The following is a 23252-nucleotide window of genomic DNA, read 5'->3' as shown; positions in this document are numbered from 1 at the left end:
ACCGGGGTCACATAGCTGCACGATGTTGTTATAAAGATGCTGGAGATGCAGGCATGCTGCCGAATCAAGGCAGCCGAGTGGCTCCCTCTGTACCTTTATGTGTTCAGCCACCTGGGAAGGGGTGTGGAAAGCGTGGACACTACGCGGAAGAGGTGACCCCTTGGCAAAGGCTGGGGGGTACCAATCTACGACATGTCCCCTGGGGACTAGGATTGAACAACACAAGCGTGGGATAGCAGCAGAGGCTAAAGGCAGGTAAAGGTGGCCAGAGGCACCTGGCAGAATCTCACTTATATGTCACAGCAGCAGTGAAGGCCGTAAATGATAGGCACAAGCAACATGGAAACCTCACTTCACCAATCACTTCAACTTATTCCCTCATCTCATCTTTTAGATTGAAAAATATTTGTCGATTAATTGTTTTAAGCTTCCCCTTCTTTGAAAGTTTCTGGCTCATTTTCTAGTCAATCCGAAATAAGTCAGTTGAAGAAGAAGGGGCAGAAGATTACGTGAATAGCCCCCCCAATATCTAACAGTGCCTTAGAAAGTAAAGACGGGCTGCATAGGGATTCCTTTTGAAAAGTAGGTGTAACTGCTATCTTATAGCAAGTGTATCTGGGGTTTGGTTTGGTAAGGTTACAAGTTTCCACTTCTGTGCTTTAACCAGCTATAGTCATTGGTACCAAGAAGGACACTCTTGCAAATCACCTTTAGGACACACCCATGATATCATTTCACACATGAGGAAACAGGTCAGGGAAGGCTATTTGCCCACGGTCACAGGACGAGGGAGTGGTGGAGCCTCATTCCACACCTTGGCTGCCTGGTGTGCTTTCGTGAGAGAATTCTCTGCAGACCCATCACCCCTGATTTCCCAGGCATCTGGGGGGTCAGATGCCCATGTAAACCTTTTCCTCTATCATCCACGCACATGCAATGCTAACCATGTAAAATCTAGCTCTGCTATTGGAGGTACCTGATCTGAGTAGCATCTATGTGGTAACGGGACATATAAGGACAGGTATTATTCTTTTATTTCTAACCAGCCCAGACCTCCTGAAAGATATGCTCCAAACTATCACTCTTTAAAATCAATGTTTTTCCAAAAAAATAAAATTTTAAAGTAAAATCAATGTTTCCAATGGGTTTACTACCCTTTTGTAAGGCAGGTTGTCCTTTCCTCGAGGTCAGCATAGGCATGGGAGGCCATTCTGTAAGTGATGGGTGGAACTTCCCCTGGTCCTGGCTGCACTCTTCCAGGCAGCCAAAGCCAGAAGGGGTCTCAGAGTGCAGGGGGCAGCCACTCGGCCATCGTTCTCCCTTGGCAAGTCGAGCAAAAGCCTGAACAGTGCCATGTCACCTGCCAAGAGCAGCTGTGTTCTTCTCCTGTGCCCTGACATTCTGTTACTGACCCAAGAGTGAGTTTTGGAAGAGACTTTATTAATAACACCCAGAAAGATATATCCTTTTGCTGCCTGACACAGTCAAAGCACTGTCAGAGGAGGCCAATTACAACCAGAGATTTAAATAAGAACTGGAGTCTCAAAACATAATACCCCAAATGTCCAAGTTTCAGTTGAAAAACAGTCATCAGACCAAGAACAAGGAAGATCTCAAACTGAATGAAAAAGGACAATCAATATATGCCAAGAGGTGACAGAGATGTTGGAATTATTTGACGATTTTAAAGCAGCTGTCATAAAAATGCTTCGACCAGCAATGATGAATACACTCGAAACAAATAAAAAATAGAAAGTCTCAGCAAAGAAATTGAAACTGTAAAGAAGAGTGAATGGAAATTTTTGAACTGAAAAAAATTATATATATATAATAGTCATACATAGATATACAGATAAGAATTAAGCATTCAGGGAAAATAAAAGTGACAGAAAAGCAAATGGAGGGCTTTTCGGGTAAGCGGCCTGAGGTGACCTCTAAAAATGGTTCGCTATTCACTTGACCTAGAAAACCCCACAAAATCATGCAAGTCAAGAGGTTCAACTCTTCGTGTTCACTTTAAGAACACTCGTGAAACTGCCCAAGCCATTAAGGGTAGGCATATCCGAAAAGCCACCAAGTATGTGAAGGACGTCACTTTAAAGAAGCAATGTGTGCCATTCCGTCGTTACAGTGGTGGAGCTGGTAGGTGTGCCCAGGCCAGACAGTGGGGCTGCACGCAGGGTCGGTGGCCCAGAAACAGTGCTGAATTTTTACTGCACATGCTCAAAAATGCAGAGAGTAATGCTGAACTTAAGGGCTTAGATGTAGATTTTCTGGTCACATCCAGGTGAACAAAGCCCCCAAGATGCGGCGCAGGAATTACAGAGCTCATGGCCGGATCAGCCCATACATGTGCTGTCCCTGCTGCATTGAGATGATCTTTACTGAAAAAGAACAGATTGTTCCTAAACCAGAAGAGGAGGTTGCCCAGGAGAAAAATATCCTAGAAGAAACTGAAGAAACAAAAACTTATGGCCCGGGAATAAATGCCGCAAAAAATAAATGCAAATAAAAGTAAAAAAAGAAAGCAAATGGAGGGAATCAGTATCTAGCTAGTACCTACTATGTGACGAGGCCAGTAATGCTAAATGCTTTTATTATTATTATTATGTAATATAAGTATATTATTACATATTTATTACTTAATCCTTACAAAACCCTAAGAGAGAGATAATATTCTCTTTCTACAGATGCAGAAACTGAGGCTTGGCAAATGAAATGACCTGTCCAGGTTCTTTCGACTAACACAGCAACTATTTTAGGATGGCTTTACAAAGGCAGTAAATCTGTAACCAAGTACAGAAGAGACCTGGTTCAGTTGCAGTGTGGCAAGTGAGGGAGAATGGAAATGTGGTCCAGATCCCGATAGTGAAGAGTGTCGTGTGAAAGGCAAGATAAGTTTCCTTGGCCCCAAGTAGAAAGTGCAGATTGTGCTTGGATGGTGGATGAGGAAACTGGTTACGGGAACTCAAAACATCGAGTGCTGCTAAAGGACTCAAGTTCACAATCGGTCATTTTACCTTAACCTGAGAAGCAGGTGGACGTGATTCCAGGCTTTTGGGAAGCAGAATGATCAGATCAAAAAAATACTCGAGGAAGGTAATCTTGCACAGCAAGAATCTAGAGAACGTAATGAAGGTCTGAATAAAGGGGCTACGGAAAAGAGCGGAGAGGGTTCTCGAACCAGATTCCAGGATAAAAATAAATAGAGCGGAGAAACTCTGGATGACTTTTCCATGGCTGATGAAGACAGACCACAAAGATGAATCGACCTTTCTCTTGATGAGAAATGTTTGAGGTGTGCCTGAGGGATGTGCGCTGATACCTCTGATACCCATTTCATTTAACATTTTCAACAACTATTTGGAGAAGGTGGTTCACTGAAATGAAGAAATACATTCTGACATTGTTTCACACACATGCGCGTGCACCCATTGTTATGAAAGGTTTCAGACATCTTAAAGGGGTCGAATCATAAGATAAGGTGTCTCTGTACCTATTCCCCAGCTCGTCACTTTCACGCTGCCCATCCTCTCCCAAGTGGAGTCCACCGACTCAGTTGTTGGAAAGCATACGTGTTGATGTATACCTTCGTCTTTAAGGAGGATGCTCTTTACAGCTGTTTTAAATGAGAAAATTTAGGCATCACAGAGTAAAGAGAAATCCAGCCAGACAGAATGGCAAGTCATGCATCCACGTACCCATGCCTGATTTCACATCCTGTCAACTCAGCCCCCCGAGTTTATGTGTAAATGGATAGATTCACATTGAAACTTCCCTGGATATGAGTTTTTTGGAAGCTTTTAGAGGCCTTGATAATGGTATTTGGGGGATAAAGAGTTGATAACTTTCTGCTTTGCTGCCTTTTGCATCTTACACTGTGGCCTTCACATAAGTACCTCATTCCATCCTGTCACCCGCACTCTAGTGTAGACAGACTCCAGGCCTTGGAGATGAACGCCTGCTGGCCACCCTTGTTTAAGGCATCTCTGCGAGTCAGGAAACACTGCAGTCCTGGTGAAGTGAGGTGATAAAGAGGCACCCGTCCATCACACAGGGTGCCTCTGGCTGGGCCTGACCAGACCCCATCTGTTTCCCTCTACTAATGGCACAGGAGAACTTAAGCATTTACAAGACTTGGGATCCCTAGTTGCAAATATTTTCTGTCTTTTTTCCCCCATCCTTGACACTTTGCTTGTACCGAGGATTTACGGTGGAGGCTAGAGCCCCTCACAGAGATGCTGAAGGAGTGGAGGATGGTTATAAGGCAAGTCCTGGTGATTTGCCTTCTAAACTGCACTAGGGAAGTGGGCTGGGTGGTGGCCTGCAGTGAGAGCTCCAGCCCGCTATTCATATTCTCTCCCAGATACCCACTAACTGGACACTCATCCGGCTTTATAAGCTATTCTTTCAGGACTGACATTCTCTCTTTTCCATTAAGCCTATTGGTCAGCTACACCTGTCAACTGCTTTAATGGTACAATTACAGCACTGTCCTCAGATAACTAAGGTAAGAAGGTAGAAGTGCAGCTGAAGATAACCCCCGTGGATGGCAATTTGAATTACAATTTTTTTTGTTTCAGTTACCTATTGCTGTGTAACATACAACCCCAAAACTTAGTGTCATGAAATAACACTTGTTTATTTCTTGCAATTCTGTGAGTAGGCAACCTGGGTTCTGGTATAGTTCTTCCGCTAGTCTTAGGTAGGGTCACTGCAGTCATCTGAGTTTAACAGGCCTGAGGGCCTCACTCATGTATCTAGCAGTGGGTCTGGCTCTTGGCCAAGGCACCTCGGCCCATCTCCACATAGCCTCTCATCCTCCAACAGACTGGCCTTCTGCACAGCAAGGGGTCTCAGGGTCCCAGGGGAGCAACAGCAGGAGTTGCAAGGCTTCTTGAGGCCTGAGCTCTGAAACTCACACAGTGTCCCTTTCTGCACATGCTATTGGTCAAGTCACAAGGCAGCCCAGGTTCAAGGGGTGGAGAAAAAGACTCTTATCACGGTGCCCAGGCAAGAAAGGGGCTAATTAAGGGACATTTCAACTTGGGGTAAGGGACTTTACACAAACAGAGAACAGCATAAGGTCGTCTGGTGCTGGGAACAGAGATGTGGGGATATGGGAAGAGGCAGGAAAACCTTCTGCACAGAGTCTTAGGAATAGCTGGGGTGTTGTAAGCACACCGGGTACCTTGGGCATCTGTTGTATAATGAACACCAACACCATGGAAAAATAGAGTTTGTTTAGAGGGCTGTAAAGCTTAGTCACTGCCCATCCTAGGCCATCCTGCGCTCCCAACTGGAAGAAGGAAAATGCAGGGAGAGTCAACAAGAGGAAGAAGAAACTAATCTACTGCAACCAGGTGGGGATGGAAAGCAAAACCGATGTTATAAATCCCTCCCCCCAAATCCACATATTCACATATCCGCATACTGTCCCTCCCTCTTGGGCTGTTTCCTGTTTCTTTAAAGTAGACGTTCTCCAATCCTGCTCACGGATACCTCCAATGGACCTTATGTTCCTATTTTTAGACCAGTACTTCCCTTGCTTTGGGGCTGTCCTTTTAAAAATTTTCTGCAAGAATTTGTAACTTGTTCATATTCTCTTATTTTTAAAGGGCGCTTCTCCATGGATGTTTTTTCAAAAACTGGTGAGTATTCTTTGTAAAGAGATGGGCGGGCTCGGGGTGCTTTATCCAGCACAGTTGGCTCACATGCTGGCAGGATGGGGTGAGGGAAGGTGGCTACAGTACGTACCATTTTTATGTTCACAGTATGGAAGTATATGTTTGGTAATAAAACTAAATTTGTATAGTACTTGGCTAAGTCCTAAAGGGCTCTCTGGTAATAAGAAAATGCTGGAATTGAGTACTAGCCAATGCTACAGTAGCTACCTAAGTTTACTTGGTATGAAGATCGTATTTGTAAAAAATCCCTAAAACTGCTTGATAGCTCCACGAGGTAGGAGGCCTGTCTCTGCAGTGCGCGCCTCTAACTCCAGTGCCCAGCAAACCCCTAACACAGGGTGGACGACAGTACATACTTTGTAAGTAGAAGAATGATCATTATTATTATCGTCCCCACAGGCAGAGGTGGGAGGCAACCTGGGATCAGAGTCAAACGCGTTATAATAGGAATGATGCCTGATCCTTCCATCTGGACACTAATCCTTCTGGGTTCATGTTGCAGTCTGTGACACACGGAGAAAGCCAGAAGGAGGGCTCTTTCACACAGGCCCAGAAATTCAGGTTTAGAAAGAATCTTAGCAATCAACAGTCTTCTCAGTCAATCCAGTATTCCCCTTTATAAATGTCTTTGGAGGGTTTGGTCCCTGAACACTTACATGCAAGGAACCACTCTTTTTCACCAGCCATTGGATTCCTTTTTCATAAAAAACCTACTTTATTCTCACTCCTAAAGGTGTAACAATATCGAATAGAAACCTGCCTCCTGTAATTTCTACCTCTGGACCCTCATTCCGTGTTCGGCATCAGACGGACCAAACCCATATTCCCTTCCACACAGGGCTCATTCGAAAAATTGAACTTCTCCTGTTGCGGAATAGATGACAAAACTGGTTGAGTTTCATAATGCTGACGAAAGGAAAAATTGTCTTGAATAATGATATTACAATACGTGGAAAGTGTAGGGATTTGTACACCATCTCATGGTTTTGAACTGTGTGGGTTGAGACATTGAGAGTTGACAGATTAGTCAGGGATTTGTCAGGAGTATTAATTACAAACTTTGAAATCTTGGTCAGTGAAAGTTCATCATAGTACATCTTGCAAATATGATCAAAGTCTTTTCAGTACTGATTTGATGATGCTTAACCACAGCGTGTAAAGAATGAAGGTTTTCATTAGAAATTACTGACGTAATAGAGCACACTGTAAGGGAAGATGGATTGTTGAACTATTAAAATTCATGCTCTTCCCCCACCCCTCTTTTGGGGGCCCTACTCTCATTGTCTCTGAACACCTGACATGGCATTTTGAACTGCTGCAAAGACGTGTAGTCTTAACAGCATTAGTGCAGCTCAGCGATGGCCACCACCATGAGAGCAAAGGTGGGGCTGGTGTTAAGCGATGTACTTAAAACCATAAACATAAACCATAAAAACCTGGGGCCTAACTGTAATTTGGTGAGCGGAAGAAATTTACGGCTGGCTGAAAACTTGAAAAATGGAGGAGTAAAGTGCGTAGCTGCTAAGTGGAAAGGAAAGCAGTTCTTCTGTCTCGCCCTTGTCAAGGTTTAGGAAAACAATCTATTATTTTTGAGAGCTTTTTTTTTTTTTTCCTTTCTCCTGGCACCTAAACCATGGAAAATGAAATAAAAACACACTCAATGCAGCTCCTGCAAAATCACTGGCCTTCATTTCCCTCTCCCTTCTGCAAGGAAGACTTATCCGTGCCTTCCAGAGGTTGTCAGAACATGGAGGGTGTCAGTGGGGTTCTTTTGTGCTAATTTCCCACAGGTAGATTTCCCACAGCAGCCAGGTGAAAGGCACACAAGGGTGCCAGTGCCTGGTCTTGGTCCCCCAGGCCCGCTGTGCTGGTGTTTCAGGAACCATGGCCTGCTGCCAGCCATGGGTGGGAGGTGCTAGTCCCGAGAGAACTGGGGCAGGTCTCCTCTGGTTCACCTGTTCTGATGCTCTTCCCGTTCAGTTGCCTCTGTACGCCAGAGGGTGGCACCCCAGGCACTCCAGAGGTGGAATGGAGGAAAAGGGAAAGAACTGGAGGAGAGGTGGGGGGAAGGGGATCGGAGGGGAGCGAAGGGGTGGAGAGAGAAGGGCTGGAAAGGGGCAAGTTGATAAATTGTCTGATTTTGGTCTCCGGCTGCCAGCTAACTTGGAGCCCACCCCTACCCCTTCACGGAATAAGCGGGCTTCTGCCAGACTAAGTGTCAGAGTTAGGAATTTCTAAGATGAAGAAGGCTTGTGACGGTGACCAACAGCCTCTACCCTCCTGGGTCCCAGGAAATCGGAAGGGAAACTAGTGTCAGCGGCTGCTCGGTGTGCCGGGGCTTCGGGGGTGGGCGTCAAGCCGCTGGCATCAAATCGCTACGAGTGAGCACATCTGACCCGTCCCTTTGTGTCGTGTTTTGCAGTTGCTCTATTTGTGCAACTCACGGAAGGATGATGCCCTGAGGGTGATCTCCGCCTTTAATATTCCACGCACCAATCGCTGGAATCGCCAACCCGATGGCCTCCTGGGCCTTCTACCCAGCACCGCAGCATCCCCTGGCCCGGGAAGGAGCGCGGTCTCCGCGGCCCAAGCTGGGAGCCAACTTATAGCGGGGGTGGCGGGAAGGGTGGTGGCCCGCCGGCAGCTGTCAGAACGCTTCTCAGACGCCTGGAGCTGGGGCCCGAGGCCGGCTGGCACGCGCTGGGCCGCGGCCCTCAGGGATTTTGGTCGTGCAGTGGGGGTCCCGCTGAGCCTGGCGAGGCGCACTAAGGCTGTTGGGAAAGGGAGCCAGGTGGCAGCCCCGAGAGTGTGGCGTTTTATCCCCTCCTTGTAACCACGACTGGCCGGGCCATGCCCTCTGCCGCCTAAGTCACCAGATCCCCCTAGACAGAGTGGGCTCCCCTTTCAGGGCGCTCCAGAACTGGTTGCCACCAAAGGCCTCCCGCTGTCAGTGGTGACTCAGATTCCCAGTGATTTGGGAAGACTGTTGTGTTGGGTGGAAAGAAATAAAACTATGAAAATCAAACACCCGCCGGCAAAGGTTCAGTCCAGCAAGTGATGCTTTTCCAGCCCACTTGGGGCTGGAAATACACGAGAGGGGAGAGGGAAGTGTGAGCCTGGAGTTTTGCTCTGGGCAAAGCACGAACCGGGGCTCGTCCCTCCAGGGCAGGCAGCTCCCGGAAGACAAAGCGCAGAAAACGTTTTGACCGAATGAATGTGTAATCTATTCTTGAGACGAGCAAAGAGACAGATAAAGTTGAATAAAGATATTAAGCGTTAGGAAGGCTCCCGCTGCTTTCAGAGGACGGAGAGGTGGAGCAGGGCAATACACTGCAGTTAAGCTGGTTTCGGAACTTGGAGAGACCACGCCGGCGACGCCTGTGGTTCCAGCGAGGGCCGTAGATGTCGCCCGACTTCATTCTTGTTTTCAGTCCAAGCCATCCTCCGTTCTCCCTCTCCACATCTCGTGGAGGAGGCAGGAGGGGACATCGCTCTGCTTGTGTCTGCAAAGGCGACATCCAGGACCGGGAGCGGAGACCTAACGCCCACCCGCCCTTCTCTAGACCCGGACTCTGCGGGAGAGGGCGGAAAGGGCTCGTGGTCACCCGATGCCAGGCGCTTGGCCGAAGCTCCGCAGCACAGTGTGGGTTGCACGAACTGCCGCCTCCGCCTCCGAGCCGACCTCCTGCTTGTGCCCCAAATAAGAGTATTTAGACGGTTGCTTTCCCCGACTCCTTTTTTTTTTTTTTTTTTTTTTAGTGTTTACAGGGTCACTAGAGCAGACGACGCGGGGGCGGCGGAGCTGCACAGAAGCAGAAGACAACCATCAGGGTTTTTTCTGTGTGGTTCTTTTCCGGTCCCTGTCTGCGTCGTCCAACTCCACGGAGAGCGCGGAGCACTCGGGCGCGCGGCGGGTTTGGGGCTCCTCTCCCGCACAGCAGGTTGGTCCGTTTTCCCCGGGCGCCACGATAGGCGGTTAAGGCGCAGAGTTTGCCTGTGGCCGCCACCTGTAACACTTAACGGGAGCTCCAGATGCGGGTATTGTAGACCTCTCGCCTCTGCGTCTACTTCGCCACATCCACACCCGCGTCCTTTCCCTCCTGCAGCGAAATCCCCGGGGTGGAGCCCGGCGCGCGTTCTCAAGCCCCTCCAGAAACCCTTGGCCTCCTTCACATCGCTAAGGACTCTCGGGAGGATGCGCGGAGAAGACTTTGACCTGGGGCTGTGTTGCCACGCTGACGTTCCGTATCTGCTTACAAAACATAAAAATTGACCAAGGTGGCCAGACGGCGGGACAACTCCTCACTGTCTTGCTTCTCTGCACCGAGGCACCCTTCTGGGGTGCGGGTTAGGGAGGCCCCTAAATTGAGTCTGTAGTCCATCTAGCCTGGTCTCTCCCGCGGCGGGATGTTCCATCTCCCAAGCGATTTGCCCCCCACTACTCCGCTGCGGGCCTCTCAAAACCAGGGGAGCCCAGAGAAGGGCAGAAGTGGGAATGCAGGATGCGCATTTAAATGTCAGATAGGGGTGCGGACCTAGAGGAGGACCAGGGTGTTCACGGAGTTTGGTCTTCCGGGGAAGGAGCGGGAGTGGGGCCTTCGGACGCCAAGGAAAAGGGGAAGGGGATTCGCAGGGAGGAAGGGTGGGAGGTACTCTCCCTACTGCTCTGCACGGCGCCGTCCGAAGCCCTCGGCGCTGTCTTCTCTGGCCGTAACACGCCTAGGGACGGCTCCTGGACGGTTCTCTGAGAGCCCAGCAAATCTCGAGTATCCCAACCAGTGGAGGCACCATCCTCTCTCCCACCTGGAGGCCACGACTCTTCTCAGTCCTTTTTTCTTAAAATGATTTTTTTTTTTTTAGTTCTTTTTTCATTTCCCTATTTCACCTGCTCTGCGCTCACTGGCTTCCCGCCTCGCACCAGGGCTGCGGAAAAAACGCCTCCGGGGATCGCTCCTGGCCCTTTTCTCAACTCTTCAGCAAAGGCTATGCCTCTTACCGGGGAGGTTCGGCGCGGGAGAAAAACTAGGTGGCCCTGCGGGGTGGCATAGAGAGGGCGCCTAAAAAGTACCGCGTGAGGCGAGGGCGAGGAAGATGAGCAACCTGCGGATGGGGGTCCCACGCGGACCCCCGGAATCTGGAAGGGAGGAGAGCTCAGAGACCCCCTGCTCACCCTTGGACCCGCGCGTTCCCGAGGACCCACCCAGTCCTGGCGCCTGCCCCAGGGCGGCCGAGAGAACTCCCGAGGCAGAGCCTGGGCTCAGGGGCGCCTCCTGAGGCTTTCCGCTGGCGGCAGCGGCCGGGCCTGGCTCCGAGTGTGCCCGGAGCACCCCCTCTGTTCCACGCGCACGCCGTGGCCACCACTGGATTGCCGGGGGGTTGCGGGGGTGTTGGCGGCGGGGAAGAGAGGAGAGGGCACACTTTGGGGTGGGGGATGGGTGCGCACAGAGCAGTCCGCAGCCCAAGTCACTCCAGTAAACACGCCCGGCAGGGGCAGGGACGGCGGCGCGCGCAGCTGGGAACCCAGCAGGGACACCCCCGCCTTTACCTGTCCGTGCCTGCAAGCGCCGGCGGCCGCGGCGCCGCGGGGGCGGGGCTTGCCAGCCCGCGCGCCGGGCGGGACTTAGCGGGGGCGGGGCCCGCGGTGATTGGGCGCGAGCGCGGGGCCTCCAGCATGAGCTGGGGAGCAAAGTCGCGCAGGTTTCATTTCGCTCCGCGCAGCCTCCAGGTTTCGAGCTTGCAGGAGCGCTGCGTCCCTCGTCGCCGCCGCCGTCACCAGATTCTCTCAGCCTCCCTGAGCGCCCTGCCCTCTGAGGCCAGCATCGCTTCAGACTGCTGGATTCGCCTCGCTCCCGCCGCCGCCGCCGCCGCCGCCACCGCCTCGGTGCCCTTCCCCTGGCTCTAGTCCCCCCAATGTCTGACTCTGACTCTCGGACCGAGAAACGCAAGGTAAATACTTCCGAATCCCGGGAAGCAGGCCGGGTACTGGTGGAAGATTGGCGCGGGAGCCAGCACGGCGCCACCTCCAGCCCGCTTCCCGCGCACGTGCAGGCAGAGGCGCGCGTCCCCGTCCGGCTTGTGGCGCGGCAGGAGGCGGTCACCAGTGAGGGTCGAGTTCCCTCCCCAGGCAGGTACTCTTTGGGGAGGGGTCGTCCGCCCCGAGGCTGCGAGCAGTTAGTCGAAGTACGGCTTGGGCGGGGATGCGGCACGCGGGGGTGGTGAAGCGTCTCCGGGCCGGTTGGGAGAGGCAGCGCGTGCTCTCCGCACTGGCCCGGGAGCTGGGGGGCGCCGCGCAGGACTGGGCTGCGCGCCCAGCCGTGAAGTCTCGCCGCCCGCCCGCCCGCCCCGGCGGCGCACGAGTAGCTGCCGCGAGGTACGAGCCGGACTCGCGTCTCGGCTTTTCTCGGTCGCGGGCCCGCTGTGAAGGACTTATGGAACAGTAATGGTGATTAAACTGACGGGACTTGGCTTTTCCTTTTACTCGTTCAGGCCGACGTTTTGGGCAACTGCTGCGTTCGTCCTTTCTCTCGGACGTGTCTGGGGGTCCTGTCCGGTGTGCGGGTGCCCTGCGGACGATGCCAGACGCACGGTCCACAGACAGCAAGAGACAGAGGGCCTCCTCCGACCGCTGGGGCCACGCGATGGACCAGCCGCTGGCTGTAGAACCTGCCCGGACCGTGGGGCCAGACCGTCTTAGCGATTCGGGCGTGCCCGAGCGCAGTGCTGGCTGGCTGGCAGTGCCGTGCCCTCGGGGGCCTGTTACTCGGGGTTGGCGCAGGTAGAGGAAGGCCCGCCGGACACCGGGGATGGGGCTATGGATGTGTTCCTTGTCTGCGGGGGTCACGGGTGCGCGCGGAAATGCGCGTCGGTGGCCAGGGGTAGCCGCTCAGATTTGGTGCGTGTCCCGTGGCGCACGGGGAGAAAGAGGGAGGAAGTTGGAGGAGGATGGGGGCTACAGCTGGGGAAGGGGTGACCTTTAGGGTCCGCATCTTAGCGGGCCTGGGCGGGGGTCGGCTGCTGGGACTGGAGTCTGGGGCCGGCCGTGAGGGTCCTGTTTTGTCTCCAGGTGACTGGCTACTGGGGGCGGCGGGAGCTGCGGAGGCGCGCGCGGCGCCCGGACTGGCGGAGGGGCGGGGCGGGGTAGCCTGGGCAGCCTCCGGCCCCGAGGCCGCGGAAACCTTCGCCGCGGCTCTCGCCGCAGCGACGGCCGGAGCCGCGTTCGGAGGCGAGTTTGTCAACAATCGCCTGGCCTTTGGCGGCCTGTCGGGCAGGCGCCGCCCCCGCCGCCGCAGGCGATTGGCTGTGGCGCGGAGCGACCGCACGAGGGCCAATTGGGAGCGCGGGCACCCGGCGCCAGCGGCGCGGGGAGGTCGGCGGTGCCGGCGGCGGCGGGCGCAGTGCGCGAGGGGAGGAGCGGGAGGAGGCGGAGGATGTTCCCGGCGGCTGCGGCCGGGGTAGCGCGTACCGGAGACGCGGCGTGCGGAGCCCTCAGCTGCCCGGCGGAGCGCGGCAGCGGACGGGCGGCGAGTTGCAGGCTCTCCGCTGCCCCGGGCGCTCCGACCGCGAGTCCCGGGCTTTGTCTCCCGGGCCGCCTTCGTGTTGACGGTCAGGGGGCTCCGGGTCGGCGAAGGGCGCGGGCTGGGCGCCGCCGGGCCCCGGCCCGGACGCGACGCTCGGAAGGGAAGGGGCGGACGTGAGTTTCGGCCTGATTGACTTCGGAGGGGAGAGTCTATGGGGTACAGGAGCCGCGCGCCCCGATGCCGCCCAGCGTGCGGAGTTACTTGTAGACTTTGCAGGGGTCACCAGGGGACGGCTTTGGGGACCCCCTCCTATTTGGAGGTGTGCACCTAACAGTGCGGGTGTACCTCGGAGAAGTTCCGGCGAGTTCGGTGTGGCGCGCTGCCCCCCCCCCCCGCCCCCGCAGCCGGAGGAGGGGCGCGCGAGCCGGGAGCGGGAGGGACCTCGGGCGGGCGGAGAGCCGCAGCCCGGCTGGGCCGAGCCGCGCTGAGTTACAAACTCTATTGTGACGCACTTACTACGACTGACGGCCCTTGCCAAACCTTCCCCAGACTTGCTGTCCTCAGCACTTTCGGCAGAACAATGGGGCCGGAGCGGGGAACGCGGCCAGCCGCCTGCAATCGCTGCATCTGCGCCCGCTCCTGGGCTCCAGCGGTGTATCTGATCCCGGGAAATCAGAGCCCGCTGGGAGTTTCTGACTTACTCTAGTCGGGCCTGAGCAAAGAGCACATGTGAATAGATCTCAAACAAGCAGCCTCTCCTAAAACGTGTGTGTGTGTGTGTGTGTGTGTGTGTGTGTGTGGTGTTAGAGCACTAGTTCCACTAGTAATTGACATTGTTGCTGTGTTTTGTTTGGTGGTACGGAGTTTAGTCCCTCCAACCCACCTCACCCACCCCCCCAAACAAAGATAATGCTATCTTTGTTATGCAGGTTATTTTTACTATTATTTGGAAAAACGTATGGAAAACTATTGCTATATAAGCAATGACAGTATTAAAGTGTTGGGCATTTATTCTAAGGATTTTTCATGAATAGGTGAAAGTCTGCCCATTTAGGTATTCATTGTAATTATCGTTTTGCTTAAGATAACCCTAGTTTTAATTTTCCTTGCAGAAAAAAAGACCAAATGGCAAAGCAACCTTCCGATGTAAGTTCTGAGTGTGACAGAGAAGGTGGACAATTGCAGCCTGCCGAAAGGCCTCCTCAGCTCAGGCCTGGGGCCCCCATCTCTCTACAGACAGAGCGGCAAGGTAATCCCGAAGGAGAAGGGGACCGCTGCCCCCAAGGCAGCCCACAGGGCCCACTGGCCCCACCGGCCAGTCCCGGCCCTTTCGCTACCAGATCCCCGCTTTTCATCTTCGTGAGAAGATCTTCCCTGCTGTCTCGATCCTCCAGTGGGTATTTCTCTTTTGACACAGACAGGAGCCCGGCACCCATGAGTTGTGACAAATCAACACAAACCCCAAGTCCTCCTTGCCAGGCCTTCAACCATTATCTCAGTGCGATGGGTAAGCAATGCCCGGGGGAGCGGCAGTGCACGTGTGGTTGCTTGAGTCTCTGTCCAGAGACTGTGTGTAGCATTTAAAGCCCCCTTTGAGAATCCTTTTACAGATATAGTCCATGTTTTGTTGGGAATGACGCATACGTCAAATAAAACATCCAGCCAACATTTAAAAAACACGTTACCAAGTTCTGTGGCAGCGATGAGTTGAGGTCCAAGCATCAGCCTATTGGGCAGTATATCTCGAACCCCTGGTGCCTTCATTAAAGTATCCAACTGTGGCATGTTGTCCTAACCCCTAAGATTTCCTCATTAATGATATACTGCTTGAAAGGGACTCAATCAGTTAACGGCAGATAGAGTAATAATCTAACCAAAAGTGTGGAAGAAGGGATGAGAGAAGTGAATCGTTTTCAAAAATGACATTTTAAGAAGATGAAATAGTTCATATCAGCATTACCACCATAGAACCATGAAAATATTTTGTTTTCTACTCAGATTCCTGTTTGGGCTTATTTTGTTCGCTTGGAGGGTTTGGACATAGTACTAATGAGATTAGATTGTGGGTCTTTATTTCAGGGATTAAAGACAGTTTCAGAATCTGAAGGAGGAGTGGCAAACATAAATGCCCAGAAAAATCTGGCAGTCCCATCGGTGAGGGAACTGACCTGGTGGGGATTATGGCGGCTTGGAGAGCGTTTGCCCTTGTCCATGTTGCTCCCAGTTGGGGCTGTGAGGGTGTGTGGTCTCAAGGTGGTAGGTTTTCCTGTAGGGCCAGATAATCCGAGAATGCAGATTTCGATGCCACATCTCCTGATGCTTTGGCAACTTGTTTAGAACTTTGAAAGCACTGCGTAAGCCAAATAAACACACCTGCGGGCTTGATTTGACCCTTGAGCCTCCAAGGTATGGCTTTGAGTATGCAGAGTGCTTACCACCCTGATCAAGGGGTGAGTGTGTCGGTTCAAGTCGCTGTTCCCCAGTAGTGGAAAAGGTTCATGTCTTGATCAGGATTTATTAGAATCTCATTTACAGTTTGTCCAGATGAGCCCTTCTGCGTTAAAGAGATACAAGTAGGTTGGCGGCATTTCCAATTAAGAAATCCAGCATAGATTCTATTAAAACGTGGGTGACACCATGCCAAAGGCTAACTAAAACAAAAGCATCAGAGTAGCCACGTAACTGCTGGAACACATGACAAATCTTACTTTTGCAAATACCGTAGACTTCAGTCTTCATAATCTTCAGTTCAGTAAACCGTGCAGGTCCGTCCCCATGTTGCAGAGTTCGCGAGAACCTCAGGACCTTGGTCATTTGTCAGAGGTTGGGCACACCTCGGAAGTGGCAGACAAATGACAAAAATACCAGCAGCTGTACACGTTGGCTGCGTGTCTCCTGCTAAATGCTTTCTTAGGACCCCTCCTTCGGGAAGGGAGCTGGAAGTGTTATTACTGCTGTTACTTTAGTTATTGCTTATTGCTACTCCGGAGCTCGTTTTAGCCTTACAAGGTCTTGGTGCTGGCATATACGTTTCTGCCCTTGAAATTGCTCTTGACTATATGAGGACTTACGAGTAAACGAGTTACTAAATGAATTAATGGGGCCTTATGGTGTGCGTGTTTAAAACCCCATGTATTTTAAGGATCCTCTGGAAGCCATTATAGTTTTTCAGTGCACACCCCTTTATCAGGTGGCTTAGGGCATGGAAATAGTTTCTCCTTCCCTGAAATATTCCTTCCTTAACCAGGAATAGTGAGTGAGGTAGTGTTTTGTTTTCTTTCTTTTTTTTTTTTAATAGGGATAGGCATGAATGGGTTTTTTTGGTGACGTGCCGTTTAGCAAGCAAATTATAAGGTAAGCACCGTTACTTGAGATGACAGATGTAGAGCTTTAGAGAGATCACAATCTAAATTATTAAGCAAAGTTATGGTTTTATCTGTGAGGTGTAAAGTAATGGATCCCGAGGTGTAATTTTATAGTATTAACTACATTCCCGTAGATTGGTGTGAGAACTTAGAGTTTAACGCATAGGATTAAATGATAAGTTCTGAGGGGTTTGTCTGAAGTGAATGCACCAAGGTAAGTTTTCAGTATTAAGTTCTTGTGAGATTTGTTTGGGTGGGGTGGGGGGAGGAGGTGGGATGGGGGAGGGAGGAATTGCTGGTGGGAGGAGGGGATTTAGATGTGAGTGTGTTAAATTAAAGAATAAAATTTGCACCCTTTGTAGTCTGTAACTTTTTTCCCTGGCTATTCTTAAAATAGTTCAGTGCCCAGCGACCCCTGAAATACGCTGAGTTGGTAAATTTGGGTTCTCTAAACATAGCCGTGTTTAGTACTCCTTACTCAACCATGTCCATTAAGATCTTCAGTGAAGCTTTTGATAATTTACTGCAAAATACATTTTTTCACAAAGAAGTCATTATATTGGTTTCAACCAGTGCAGCACAAATGTGAGGTTACAGAGAGGTCCTCCTTAGGGCTTCCTTTAGCCACAGAGCAGTTTTCTGCTGAGTGACTTGGGGTGGAGAGCATGTATGTGGCAGTTTTGTTCTTGTACTTTGTTCTACTGAGAAAGTAAACTCTTGTCTGGGATGTACAGCAGTTGGGTGTTTGCACTAGAAACGTCTTCCTATTCTCCCTGTCTTCAATTTTTCTGAAGGTATATTCAAAGAATGCTATATTCAAAGAAAGCTAGATTCAGCTGTGAGAGAGACAGTTTTTTCACGTTCACCAAATTTTATTCTCTTTACACTCTGGGAGCATTAACTTGACAAATGCCCTCCTACTCAGTGAAGAGCTGATTATTCGAATCAGAATCACCAGCAGAGGTATTGGTTTGCCGAGTGCCTTTCCTGGTGAGTGTGCTTATTCTCTGTGTATTTTTAATATAAATGTGTACTAAATTCTGTACAAACTCGTGCTTTGAAGATGTACTCAAAGCAGTTGCACATCAGAGCTGAGAAAGGTCAGGGTATAGGTGAATGCTAGTTACTAACAACTCTCATACGTCATTTTGGTAAATGACTTAAACTTTCTACTTGTTCCCTGGCACATCAGAAATCACGGGTGGGAGCTAATTGCATTGTTCTTCGCGTCCATCCCTCAGCATCTTGTGCCTGCTTTAGCTGGTTACCAGCCCCTCTTTTAAGCTGTGAGCTCTCGGAGTAGGGTCGGAGGGAGGGGCATGATGTCCTGCAGGTCCTGGGGAGATGTTCAGCATCGTTTGAGCTTTGCCCTTTCCATAGAGCTGACCGAGGACAAATAAGATTTCCCAAAAGGGGGAGATTGGGATTGACATGTATACACTAATATGTTTAAAATAGATAACTAATAAGAACCTGCTGTATAGGATAAATAAGTAAATTTAAAAATAAATAAATTAATTAAAATGTGAAAAAAATAAAAAATAAAGATTTCCCAAAAGGTTTTGCAAGAAGACGACCCTGCCAACACCTGTCAAAAAAAAGTTTTGTTACTTGGATCCAGCTATAAGGTTTGTCAGGTAGGGGTGACAGGTACGGTCGAGCCCAGCACAGTCCCGGTGGGGAAACCACACGTGAGTATTGATCACTTGAAATGGGACTAGTCCACACTGAGATGTGCAGTCAGTGTCAATACACACTGGAGTCTGAAGACTTAGCATATAAAAAAGAACGTAAAATATCTCAGTCATTTTTATATTAATTGTATGCTGAGATTTTTGAATATGGGGGTTAAATTATATATATATATTTCGTGTGTGTGTGTGTGGTAAACACAAAATTTACCATCGTAACTGTTTCTAACTGTACCCTTTAGTCGTGTTGAGTATCTTCACATCTTCCAGTTCTCAGAACTTTTTCGTCCTGCAAAACTGAAGTTCAGTAACCAGTAAAGCACCTCTGCATTTTTCTCTCCCACCCAGGTCTTAGCAGCCACCATTCTGCCGTCTATCTCTGCGATTTTGATGACTCTAACTAGGTACCTCATGACCGGAGTTGCGCAGTATTTGGCTTTTTCTGACTAGCTTATCTCACTTAGCATAATGTCCTCAAGGGTCATCTCTGCTAAAGCACGTGAAGCAGATTTCCTTCCTTTTTAAGGCTGAATAATATTCTATCGTATGTATAGACCACATTTTCTTCGTCCATTCATCTGTTGATGGGTATTTGGGTTGCTTTCATCTCTTGGCTATTGTGAGTAATGCTGCTGTGAACATGGATGTACATATGTCTCTTTGAGCTCTTGCTTTCAGTTCTTTCAGATGTGTACCCAGAAGTGGGATGACTGGATCATATGATAGAAGTATTTTTAATTTTTTGAGGAACCTCCATACTGTTTTCCACAGTGGCTGCACTAATTTACATTCCCACCAACAGTATCCCTTTTCTTCCCATCCTCAGCAGCATTTGTTATCTCTTATCTTTTTGGTACTAGCCATTTTACCAGGTGTGAGGTGATAACTCATTGTGGTTTAGGTTTGCAGCTCCCTAATTAGTCACGTGGAGCATCTTTTCCTGTATATGTTGGCCATTAAGTTTGTTTTGAGATGAATTTGACTGGTTTCTTTTTACTTTTTTTAAGTGTGGCTTCTAGAAAATTTTCAAATTAGATTTGCCACTGGCGTTCTGTATTAGCAGAATGGTTGGGTTGGCCTGGCAGATGGCGGAGCTGGACCAGGCTTTGTGCTTTAGCAAGCCAGACCTGATTCTTCCACTCAAAGCACATCGTGTCCGTGGAACTTATTCCTTTGGTTGCTTTTGTTGACTTAGATGTTGCTTTTGTTGAATTACCCTAATCTTGTGAGCATCTTAAACATCAAGTGAGCCTTGTAGATCTGTCCTCCAGGCAAATAGGACTGTCCGTTTCGTTTCACCTCTTTAAACTCTGTGGTACGTGCAGGCTTTGGATAGGTGGAAGGCGGAGTGGTTTGGTTCCTCGGGCACCTCAGGGTGCCCTGGAGCCTGGTGACAGAGATAGGATCTTCTCTCCTGAAGACCTGGTTCTGGCCTTCAGACCCCCCAGGGTCACTCGTTCGGACACCAAGAGAAACAAATTCACTTTGTATGTCCTGTGTGGGGAGAGAAAGTGACGAAAGAGAGGGAAAATTTTCTTTACTGGTTCCAAACAAAATTTAGTAATTGATAGCTGTCTAGACATTTTAAAGTTTTACATCTTTAAAAGGACTTTATTGTGAGCTAATTATAGTTTGACATGCAGTTGTAAGAAATAACCCAGAGAGGACCTATGTGTGTGTCCTTTACCCAGTTTCTCACAATGGCAGCACCTGGTTTAAATAGTACAGTATCATAGCCAGCACATGAGCTTGATAGACTCCAGCTGCCTTATGCAGATTTCACCAATTTCACATGCATTCCATTTGTGTGTGTGAGAGTGTATTTACTTCTGTGCAATTTCATCAGATGTGTAGGTTTGTGTGACCACCAGCACAGTCAAGATCCAGAACAGTTCCATCCCAAAGATTCTCTTGCTACCTTTGTATATCACAGCCAACTCCCTCCTGTCCCCTAACCCCTGACAGCCACTAATCCGTGCTGCATATCTATACTTCTGTTCTTCCGAGTATGCTATAGAGTCAAACTATACGTGACATTTTGAGCTTGGCTTTTTTCACTTAGCATATGATACCTTTGAGATCCACCCAGGACGCTGTGTGTATTAGATGTGCTACAGTTTAGCTGTTGACCTGTTGAAAGACATTTGGGCCATTTGCAGCTCTGGCAGGGACCTGGCACAGCTGGCACTTGGGGGGCATTTGCCAGCCTGCACTGGACGTTACACATTGTCCTCTGGTACATCTTTGGGCAGCTGCCAGTTGAAGGCCATGGGCACAGTCTTCCTGGTGAAGCCACCCATCAGACTGGCCACCAAGGCTTCACCGGGGCAGCAGAATTGCCGCTGTGAACTGTGCTGTACGGGTTTTTCTGTGAACATGAGTCTCATTTCTCTGGGATAAATGCCCAGAAGCGCAATCGTTGGATCCTCTACGGTACTTGAGTTTTGTAAGAAGCTGTCAAACACTTTGCCAGAGGGTGGCTGTGCCGTTTATATTTCCATCAGCGATGTGTGGGAGATCCATTTTTTCCAGGTCTCAGCCAGCATTTGGTGTTATCACTCTTTTGTATTTTAGCCATTCTGACCTGTGCGTAATGATATCTCATTGTAGTTTTAATGATGTCAAATATTTTTTGTGTGTTTTTTGCCTCTGTCTACCCTCCTGTGAAATGGTTGTTCATGTCTTTCACTCATTTTCCAATTGGATTTTTTTTTTTTTTAAACTCTTGAGCTTTGAGAGTTTTTATGTATTCTAGACTCAAGCAAGGCCTTTGTCAGGTATGTGATTTACAAATGTCTTCTCCCAATCTGTAGCTTGTCTTTCCATCCTCTTCATAGAGCAGAAATTTTAAATTTTGATGAAGTCCATTTAATCAGTTTTTCCTTCTGTGGGTAATGCTTTTGGTGTCCAGTCTAAGAACTCTTCACCAGGCTCTAAGTCCCCAAATTTTTTTCCTAGGTTTTTCTTTTTTTTCCTGGAAGTCTTATAGTGTTACATTTTACACTTAGATCTCTGACTTATGTTGAGTTAATTTGTGTGTTAGGTATGAGATTTAGGTCAGTGTTTATTCTTTTGGACTACGGTGCCCAGTTGCTCTAGCGCTGTTTGTCAAAAAGATTTTTCTTTTTCAATCTAATGGCTTTGCACCTTGGTCAAAGATCAATTGTCAGGTTTGTGTGGGTTTGTTTCCAGTTTCTCTTTGGTGTTCCATTAATTGATGTATCTGTCCCTCTGCCGATACCACACTGCCTTATTACTGTGGTTGTGTATGAAGCCATTATAATGGGTAGAGTGATTCTTCAGGCTTTATTCTACTTTTTCAAGATTGTTTTAGCCTAGGCCCTGTGCCTTTTCATATAAATTTTAGAATGAGCTTGTCTGTGCCTACCAAAACCCCTGCTGGGATTTTGATAGGAATTTTGTTAAACCTGTAAGTCACTTTGGAGAAGAATTTGCCTCTTTACTATGTTAGATTTTCTAATCCATAAGCAGGAATGTCTCTTCAAGTACTGAGGTCTTCAGGTGTTGTAATTTTCAGCATAAACATCTTATGCATATTTTGTTAGATTTTATTTACCTTGGAGAAATTATTAATGGTACTTTATTTTTTATTTCAGTTTCTACATATTCATTTTAGTGTATAGAAATGCAGTTCATTTTTGTGCATTGATCTTAATATCCTACAGCCTTGTTGAACTCTAATTCAAAAATTTATTGGGAGACCTATCTAGACAATCATGTAATCTGAAAATAGGCACAGTTTTTATTTCTTTCTTTCTGATTTGTATTTTATTTCTTTTTCTTGCCCTAATGCACTGGCTAGAACTTCCAGTGCTGTGGTGAATAGAAGTGGTGAGAGCAGACATCTTTGCCTTTTCTCCTGATCTTAACAGGAAAGCTTTCAGTCTTTAACCATTAAGTATGAAGTAGCTATTTTATAGATGCTCTTTAAAAATATGAAGAAGTTTCTTTTTATTTCTAGATTGCTGAGAGTTTTTATCATGAATGGAATGGATGTTGGGTTTTATAAAACATTTATTCTGCATCAATTGATATGATCATGTGACTTATGTTAGCCAGTTGATATGCTGTGTTATGTTGACTTTCAGTATTAATCTACCTTGCATGCCTGGGATAAATCCTTCTTGGTCAGGGTGTAGTTCTTTTCATAATTGCTGAATTGAATTTGCTAATATTTTGTGGAGGGTGTTTGTGCCTAAGTTCATGAGAGGTATTTATCTGTTGTATTAAGACTGTCTGGTTTTGATCAAGGCCTTAATAGTGGGTTGCGTAGTGTTCCCTCCTGCTCTATTCTGGAAGAGATTCTGTAAAATTGGTAATAATTCTTCTTTAAATGTTTGGTGGGATGCTCTCATGAAACCATCTGAACCTGGAGATTTATTTTCTGGGTGTTTTTAAATTACAAATTCAAGTTTTTAGTGTTTATAGGACTATTCAGGTTATCTGTTTCATCTTGGTTGAGTTTTGGTACTTTGTGGTTTTCACAGAATGGGTCCATCTCTTCTAAGTTGTTGAATTTTTGAGCCTATGAAGTGTTTATAGTGTTCCCTTATTATCTTTTAAAATGGATACAGGATCTGTTGTGATAGCCCATTTTATTCCTGACATTGGTGACTTATGTTTTCTTACTTTTTAATCTTTATCAGAGTTTGTCAGTTTTGTTTTTTTAAACACTTTTTCTTTTCTTGGTTGCCTGTAGCATGTGGGACCTAACTTCCCTGACCAGGGATCGAACTGGGGCCCACAGCCGTGAAAGTACACAGTCCTAACCACTGGACCACCAGGGAATTCCCCAGTTGTGTTTTTTTAAACCAGCCTTTTATTTTGTTGACTTTTCTCTATTATTTTCCTGTTTTCAATTCTGTTGTTTTATTATTCTTCTGTTTGCTTTGTGTCTGTTTTGTTTTTCCTAATTTCTTGAGGGTAGAAACTTAGAGTAGTGTTTTGAGACCTTTCTACTGCAAGCATTTA

At 48.5% G+C, this 23252-nt stretch overlaps 2 protein-coding genes and 1 pseudogene across 3 annotated transcripts in view; all 3 read left to right on the top strand.

The window, feature by feature from the left end:
• Positions 1–8296, top strand: part of ACOXL (acyl-CoA oxidase like) — a gene marked incomplete at its 3' end in the record, with an annotated part of 382726 nt that extends 374430 nt beyond the window's left edge. Inside the window, 2 exon segments of the mRNA XM_082852053.1 lie at positions 8110–8171; positions 8173–8296. Of these exon segments, the coding sequence (XP_082708179.1) occupies positions 8110–8171; positions 8173–8296 (186 nt within the window).
• LOC309969552 (large ribosomal subunit protein uL22-like) lies at positions 1941–2486 on the top strand (annotated as a pseudogene). The gene has a single exon. The product of its transcript is annotated as a large ribosomal subunit protein uL22-like (transcript).
• Positions 8297–13138: 4842 nt separating the features above from the next.
• The window catches only part of BCL2L11 (BCL2 like 11), a 44322-nt gene continuing 34208 nt past the window's right edge, over positions 13139–23252 (top strand). The window contains exons 1-3 of the mRNA XM_082852054.1: positions 13139–13377; positions 14317–14453; positions 14622–14711. Coding sequence (XP_082708180.1) covers positions 14330–14453; positions 14622–14711 — 214 coding nt within the window. The 5' untranslated portion in view covers positions 13139–13377; positions 14317–14329. The remainder of the gene's footprint in view (positions 13378–14316; positions 14454–14621; positions 14712–23252) is intronic.

Source organism: Leucopleurus acutus, assembly GCF_964270905.1.
Source record: "Leucopleurus acutus genome assembly, chromosome: 12".
Lineage (NCBI taxonomy): Eukaryota > Metazoa > Chordata > Mammalia > Artiodactyla > Delphinidae > Leucopleurus > Leucopleurus acutus.
The sequence above is the reverse complement of the archived record's forward strand: the minus strand, read 5'-3'. Positions and strand labels throughout refer to the sequence as shown.